The following is an 8,157-nucleotide window of genomic DNA, read 5'->3' on the forward strand; positions in this document are numbered from 1 at the left end:
TCCACTGATACCTTTAGCTTCCCTTATCAATTACCTGCATTTCATAATGTCTCATTTATATTCATTGCTGTCAACCACCCCATTTTACATTTGTTGTTGATTGATTTTTAATTTTGTCAGTAACTGCTTTCATGACATCCATTTAATAAGGTTGGGGGGGGGTTGGACCAAAGTAACCTTTTTCATAACTAAACTGCTTGTTGGGCACCTAGTACAGTGCTCATAACAACTCACTTGGGATGTTTATTAGAAAGTTATTTGTGTCTTTCTCGAATAGCAATATAGAAACCTTAGGGCAGGGGTGGCCAACCTGTGGCTCCGGAGCCACATGCGGCTCTTCAGAAGTTAACATGCGGCTCCTTGTCTAGGCACCAACTCCAGGGCTGGAGCTACAGGCACCAACTTCCCAATGTGCTGGGGAGTGCTCACTGCTCAACCTCTGGCTCTGCCACAGGCCCTGCCCCTACTCCCCCCATTCCTGCCCCCTCCCTGAGTTGGCCGTGCCCTTGCTCCTCCCTCATCTCCCCTCCCCCCCCCAGCCTCCTGCATGCCATGAAACAGCTGATCAGGAGGTGCTGGGAGGGAGGAGGAGGTGCTGATCAGTGGGGCTGCCGGTGAGTGGGAGGCACTGGGAACAGGTGGAGGGGGAGCCGATGGGGGGCTGCTGACATATTACTGTGGCTCTTTAGCAATGTACATTGGTAAATTCTGGCTCTTTCTCAGGCTCAAGTTGGCCACCCCTGCCTTAGGACGTCTCCCCCACTTGGCGCTTTATGCCAAGGTTTAGAGTCACTGGGCCAGATCCAGAAGAAAAGGGTCTTTAATGCCAGCTTTGACATCAAGATTCTTCAGGTTGGGGGGTGAAAAGACCCCTGCCTGCTCTAACTTACAGCGGCTGGTTCTAGGCTACCTATAGGCTGCAGTGAAACCTAAAGTCCCTGTGTGTTACTTGGTTCGTGGGAATGTACCTGGACAGTGAATTCCAGGCAGTGACCGAGATTCTAGTCAAAGTAGAAGCAAAATTTGCTGTGTGTTGAAATGAAATGATCTCCTCGTGAGAATGACAGTAGCATATGAAAAGGCAGGTCCCCGATAAGGGGATAGACACGAGCTCATGTCATGTGGCAACAGCCAGCTACATTAGCTACACCAGGATCATTTGTTTGGTTATATGAGAAATATAAACCTTCTGGCTACTGGACACAAACCTGCCTGGGGCCAGGAATAAACCTGGCCTGGAGAATCACACTGGACCACTAGAGGGGGCTCTTGCATCTTCTGCCGAGCCCCTGGCATTGGCCACCGTCAGAGACCCCATCCTGAGCGGATGGACCCGTGGCGCTACCCCGTCCAGCAGTCCTCATGCTCCCAGGACTCAGGCCTGTGCAACACAGTGTTTGCACAACTGGGGCGGGGGTGTGTGTGTGATTTTTGTACGAGTTATACCAGTACGACTCCTCGTGTGGACACAGTGCTGCTGGTGATACTTATAGCCATACTTAACTGTTCAGTGCCCACCTGCTGAGCTCCCCCAGAAACCCACCATGCAACCCCCAGCACCAGGAACCTCCATCCACCCCATGCCCTCCACGTACCGTCCAGCATACACCCACTCAGATACCACCGCGGGCATCACCTGGCTAACTCATCCCGCTTAGTGTCCTTCAGCCAGCCCAGGACCCCAGCGGGCTGAGGGCCTCAGTGACTCATCAGGGGTGTCACCCGTGGAGTTGTCAGGTCTGGCCTCACACTGCAGAAAAGCTAGAATTCCGCCCGCAAGCTGGATTCCAGGCCAGCAGCTAGCTGGAAGGGACATATTGCTTGGCCCCTCTGTTTTGCCCCTGCAGGGTGTTGGAGAAATGAGCCCTTGCCTAGGTTCAAGCCAGCCCCTTTTGCTCTGGCATCAGGGTGACAGGTGCCCCTGCCTGGATGCTACATAGCAGGGCAGAGCCCTGGTGCACAGGTGAGCTCTGAATTCCTTACAATTCAGATCAGCCAAGAGTTGGCTCTGCACTCAGCTGGGGGCTCATCCGGGCCAATAAGCGGGAGCAGCTCATAGTTAGATTTGTCCTCACACACCCACACGGGGCAAGCCAGGCTGGGGTCCCCACTGAGCAGGTGGGAATTGAGGCCCAGAGAGGCTAAGTGACTTGCTCAGGGTCACACAGAGTCTGTGGCAGATGGGGACTCAAACCAGGTCTCCTACATGCGAGGCTAGTGCGCTAACCATTGGGCCATACTTTCCTGTCCTCCATGCCTCCCCCTCCCCGCCCCCCCGACACTGCACTCACCCTCCAGTCACCCACAGGAGTGACACTGCAGTGGGCAGGGAGTGGGCGTCGTGGGCACAGGGTATAGACAAATACAGAGATGGGCTGGGGAGGGCAGAAGCCTGCCCATGTCATCTGCCCACTGGGGAGTGACACCCAAGACCTCCTGGCACAGACAAACTCCGGCAATGCTCTTACCAGCAGTAGAAACTGGCTGAGTGTCAGGAGAGCCTGAGTCCCCAGGTGCATGTCAGGGGCGGGCCCAGCCCCTTCCTCCACATGCCCCCACTTACTCCCACCCTGGTGCTGTGACCCTTGTGGTGCTGTGCAAGCCATGCCAGCCTTGGGGAGTGGCTCCTCCGCCTGGGCGCCAAGGTGCGGGAGGGCACGTCCGTGGGCGAGGCAGACTGGCTCCCCCGCCTGTTGCAGCCCCCACTGCCACCTCTTCCAAGAGGCCCAGAGGCCAGTGACACTCCCGAGCTGAAGAAGCAGCTCTGGCTTGAACCATTCTCTGGCCCCAGCCCGGAGTGTTACTCTGGAGCCAGGCCCTGGGCCCAGCCCCTTCTTCCGAGTGGCTCCAACATCCGAGGTCATAAGGCTGCCCAATTCCGGGCTATTTCTGTCCTGGGCGGGGGAGGGAGCCCTTGGCCTGGCTGTTACTGGAGCCCGGGGGGGGGGGGGGGGACTGCCCTCCCAGCAGTGCCATAACTGGCTGCCTGCAGCTGTCCGTCTGCCCCGGAGTGGGTGCTGATTGGGCTGGGGGGGTATAAAAGGGGCACACAGGGCCATAGGGAGGTGCTGTTGCAGCTGCCACAGAGCTGGGCTCTCCAGGCACTCTGCCTTTCCTGCCCCGAAGATGCCGACCCACCGGCTAGTGATCGTGCGCCACGGCGAAAGCACCTGGAACCAGGAGAACCGCTTCTGTGGCTGGTTCGACGCTGACCTGAGCGAGAAGGGGGTGGAGGAGGCGCGGCGTGGGGCCCAGGCCCTCCGGGAGGCGGGCTACGAGTTCGATGTCTGCTACACCTCGGTGCTCAAGAGGGCCATCCGCACCCTCTGGGCCATCCTGGACGGCATTGACCAGATGTGGCTGCCTGTGGTGCGCACCTGGCACCTCAACGAGCGCCACTATGGGGGCCTGACCGGCCTCAACAAGGCCGAGACCGCCGCCCAGCACGGCGAGGAGCAGGTGAAGATCTGGCGGCGCTCCTACGACATTCCCCCGCCTCCCATGGAGGAGCAGCACCTCTACTACCAAGTCATCAGCAAGGTGAGTGCCGGCCAGGCACCCCGGGGAGGGGCAACCAGGTGCCTGGGTTGGAGGGGAGGGCACTAGGGGGCGCTACTGGGCACTCAGCGAAGGAGGGGTGGGGGGGCTAGTCCGGTTCCCTGGGGGCTGGGTGGGACAGGGGAGGCCAGCGGGGGGGTGTGAGCTGGGCGAGTGCCAGATGAGGGGGCAGCGAGTTCCAGCCTGATGTCTTGCTCAGCATCCTGGGGGGAAGATGGGGAGGATGCCCAGCCTGGTACCCCGGGGAGGGCTAGGGCGTGCCCAGCCAGCTGCACTGGGGCAGGGTGGCACCAGGAGAGGCAGACGGAAGCATCCATTTCCCAGCAGGCTGACACCACAGGCAGGGGCAGCAGGTGCTGGGGTTGCTGAGCCAGTGCTCGGCGGGGGGAAACAGGGCTTTTTGCTAAACAAACAAGGATCTGGGGAGCAATGGAGGGGTAGGGACAGGAGGGCACACGCTCGCCCAACACTGGACCCCAGGCCTCTCCCTCCCAGGACATGGTAGAGCAGGGGTGAGCAAACTTTTTGGCCCGAGGACCACATCAGGGTGAGAAACTATATGGAGGACTGAGTAGGGAAGGCTGTGGCCCCCAACCAGCCTGGCCTCCACCCCCTATTTGCACCCTCCCACTTCCCATCCCCTAACTGCCCCCTCCTGGGACCCTCCACCCCAAACCACCCCCTCCGGGATCCCACCCCCTATCCAACCCCCCTTGCTCCCTGTACCCTGACTACCCCAACCTATCCACACTCCTGCCCCCTGACAGGCCCCCCGGGACTTCCATGCCCTATCCAACCACCCCTGTTCCCTGATCCCTGACAGCCCCAGAACCTCCGCCCCATCCAACCGCCCCTGCACCCTGTCCCCTGACTGCCCCCTGGGACCTGCTACCCAACCCCTGCACCGCTGCCCCATTACCATGCCACTCAGAGCGGCAATAGCTCGCAGCCACAGGGGCGAGCCTCCCCGGCTGGGAGCTCAGGGGCCAGGCAGGATGGTCTTGAGGGCTGGATGTGGCCCATGGGCCGTAGTTTGCCCACCTCTGTGGTAGAGACCTGATCACAGTGCAGAGAGATGCCTGAGGCTCTCACCAAGCACCTGGGCTGCTGCAGCTGCTGCCCGACCTCTCCTGGCACAGACACTGGGTCTGTGGTATGAAGCCCTCACCCGGCCGCAGGCATTAACCCACACAGCTTCCTGCAGTGGACACAGGGCCTTCAGGGTGGGCATCAGCCCCGTGGCTCCTGAGAGAGCTCTCTGGGGAAGCCCCTCAGGGTCCCTGTCTCAGTGCTGGGGGGCATCAGGCTGGGGGCAGTGAACCCCCCCACCCCTTGGGCAAGATGGTCAGGCTGATTCATTGTTCTCAGGCACAGCTGGCCCATCTCACAGCCCCCCCCTCACACACACCCAGGGTGGGTGATGGCCCCAGCCAGCCTGTCCCTGCACAGTAAATAGTCTGCTCGGGCCATTGTCTGGCTAATTCCTGCTGTGTGGTTGAAGTTGGGGGAGGAGCTGGGATCCCACCCTGCCAGAAGCTACCAGGCCGGATCTGCCTCTGGGAGTGAAGCTGGGGACAGGGCAGTGTGGGCCCCGGGGTGCCAATCTGGGTGGGGCGTTGGGTGCTGTGTGTGGTGGGGGAGGGGAGCTCATATGCTGTGGGAAGGGGCTAGCAAGGCGACCCTTATAATCCAGCCCCTTCCAGCAACAGGCTCCCTCTGGGTTCTGGGCTGAGCCCAGCTCTGGTTCTGATTAGCAACTCCGCTGCCTCTGGCTGAGCCCCAGGAAGGCTGGGGGGGGAGCCCCACTCCCCTCCCACGTTAAAATGTTCGTTGTTACCCAGTGTCCAGCCCAATTGTCCCCCCGCACCTGTCCCTGGGCTGGAGAGGGAGTGTTGGGGGCAAGTGGGGCTTGTGTCCCTAGTGCTACCAGGGTGTTTCCCTGCCCCACAGGAGAGGCGCTACGCAGGCCTGAAGCCTGGGGAACTGCCCACGTGCGAGAGCCTCAAAGACACCATCGCCCGTGCCCTGCCCTTCTGGAATGAGGAGATCGTCCCCCAAATCAAAGCTGGCAAGAGGGTGTTGATCGCCGCCCACGGGAACAGCCTGCGTGGCATCGTCAAGCACCTGGAGGGTACAGCCCCCTGCCCCCCACCTAGTCCCCCAGCTGGGGGGGCTCCACATTGGGCTTTTCGAGCTGGGGCACAGCCCATGACGGCACACCCTGTGCTCTGCCCGGTGGCTGCCCCGAGAGCCCCTGCTGCAGAGATCCCTAGTGACTGCCCAATGCCCAGGGCTATGCCCTCCTGGCCTTAGAGGCCCCACCCCGGAGAGAGGCCCAGCAGGCCCATGGGGCGGTTGTGAGCTCAGGGTCCTGGAGCAGACAGGCTGGGCCCCGGTGCAGAGCTATTGCTGACGGGTGACCTTTAGCTGGGCCGGGTGCCAGGCCCTGTGCTCTCTCAGCTATGCGCCCTTTGTAAGGTCGCTGGGGCTCGTTCCCTCTAGCCTTGGCGTCTGTTACTGGGGACATGGGGGCGAAACGGGTCCCCATCTGCCTCCTGGAAATTCACTGCCTGTCGCCTTGCTCTGGGCTGGGGCTGCACAGCCAGAAGAGAGGGTCCTCAGGGTGATTAGCAGGGCTACCAGTGAGCTGTGGGGGCTGGTTTCCCAGCCAGCGGGCAGGAGACCGCTCTGCCAGGGGGGCAGGGAGTGCCAGGGAAGGAGCTGCAGTGTGCTTAGAAGGGACCTAGCAGGGAGGTGTCCCCAAGATCCCTCCCCCAAACCTGATTTGGTTAAAGGCTCTAAGCCACTCAGCAGCCAGCTGGGGTGGGCCGTAGGGGCAACAGGTCTTATCACCCTGGGACCTGTAGCTAGATATGGGCAGGAGGGAGTCTAATATGGGCATCAGGAGTCTGGGGGGCAACTCCCCCACCCCTCTCTGTGCCTCAGTTTCCCCCACTGTAACATGGGGCTGACGGTCCAGGGCTGGGAGGTCTAATCAGCGGGCAGGTGAGGACCCTGGTGCAGCACCCACAGTGAGCAACTCCCAGCCTCAGTGCAGGTGCAGCCCAGGATTGGTGCGCCGCGCATCCAAGGCCCAAGTGAGCCTGGTGCGGGGTGGTGGGGAGTAGGAGCTGGCAGCTCCGTGACCTGCTGCCGCAGAAGGTGCTTGCTATTTTGAGGCGGGCATCACATTTCAAGGCTCTGGTTACACACTGACCAGCCACCTCCCCAACCCCCGCTGGGATTCGGTTTCCCTGGCTTCTGAGCCCCGGCCCAAAAGGTCACTGAGGGATTCCAAGGAGCTTTTTCAGACGCAGGCAGACGGAGTCACATGACCCAGCCTGAGAGATGTGGGGCAGCTCCTCAGGGGGCGCCCCACAGCGCCCCCTGCTGGGACAGGCTGGGGCTGGAGTGGCTGGAAGCTTCCCACACACCCAGCGCCCTGCCCCGCATCCACAGCGCCCCCTGCTGGGACAGGCTGGGGCTGGAGTGGCTGGAAGCTTCCCACACACCCAGCGCCCTGCCCCGCATCCACAGCGCCCCCTGCTGGGACAGGCTGGGGCTGGAGTGGCTGGAAGCTTCCCACACAACCAGCGCCCTGCCCCGCATCCACAGCGCCCCCTGCTGGGACAGGCTGGGGCTGGAAGCTTCCCACACAACCAGCGCCCTGCCCCGCATCCACAGCGCCCCCTGCTGGGACAGGCTGGGGCTGGAGTGGCAAGGGGGCTCCCCCCACAGCTGGCACTGCTACCCCACTGGCTGTGTTTCTGCCCCCGCCAGCAGGAGGCGCTGTAACCGTGTCGCTCTGCAGTGGGAAAGGGCCTGGTGTCTCTGCGCTGGGGCAGTCGCAGTGGGCAGCAAGGGAGGCAGCAGGAGCCACAGGCTGTCTGACCCCCGCCTGCTCTCCCCACAGGGATGTCCGACGCCGCCATCATGGAGCTGAACCTGCCAACCGGGATCCCCATTGTGTACGAACTGGACGAGAGCCTGAAGCCCACCAAGCCCATGCAGTTCCTGGGCGACGAGGAGACCGTGCGCAAGGCCATGGAGGCTGTGGCGGCTCAGGGCAAGGTCCAGAAGTGAGGGGGAGGGAGAGCAGCCAGGGCAATAAACCCATGAAACCCGCCTGAGTGAGTGCAATGTGGGCGAGGGGGTCCCCGGGGCCAGGCACAGCCTGGGGGGACCTAGCCCAGTGAGAGAGGGGCTTAGTGCCACATACAGCCTGGATGATCCAGCCTGGGCGTGGGGGCCTCAAAGCCTGGCACAGCCTGGGGAACGGGGCCCTCGGGGCCTGGCACAGCCTGGGGAATGGGGGCCACAGGGCCTGGCGCAGCCTAGAGGGGTATGTAGCCCAGTTGCAGGGGGCTGGGGCTTGGCACAGCCTGGGCGGGTATATAGCCCAGTGGCAGGGAGCTGGGGCCTGGCACAGCCTGGGGAGTTCTGTAACCCAGTGGTGGGGGGCTGGGGCCTGGCACATCCTGGGGGATGTGTAGCTCGGGGCGGAGAGAGGGCTCAAGACCACCTGCCCAGGTGATCCAGCCTGGGCGGGACCTCACTTGACACAGTCTGGGGCCCTCGCCCAGTGGAGAGGGAAAGTTT

General features: G+C 62.0%; 1 protein-coding gene across 1 annotated transcript; it reads left to right on the forward strand.

The window, feature by feature from the left end:
- The first annotated feature begins 3,039 nt into the window (after positions 1 to 3,039).
- Positions 3,040 to 7,683, forward strand: LOC140903485 (phosphoglycerate mutase 2). Its single transcript, XM_073324816.1, has 3 exons — positions 3,040 to 3,540; positions 5,509 to 5,689; positions 7,472 to 7,683. The coding sequence occupies exons 1-3, from the start codon at positions 3,127 to 3,129 to the stop codon at positions 7,639 to 7,641; spliced, it is 765 nt and encodes a 254-aa protein (XP_073180917.1). The 5' UTR covers positions 3,040 to 3,126; the 3' UTR covers positions 7,642 to 7,683.
- The last annotated feature ends 474 nt before the right edge of the window (positions 7,684 to 8,157 follow it).

Source organism: Lepidochelys kempii, chromosome 26 (genome assembly GCF_965140285.1).
Source record: "Lepidochelys kempii isolate rLepKem1 chromosome 26, rLepKem1.hap1, whole genome shotgun sequence".
Classification (NCBI taxonomy): Eukaryota; Metazoa; Chordata; order Testudines; family Cheloniidae; genus Lepidochelys; species Lepidochelys kempii.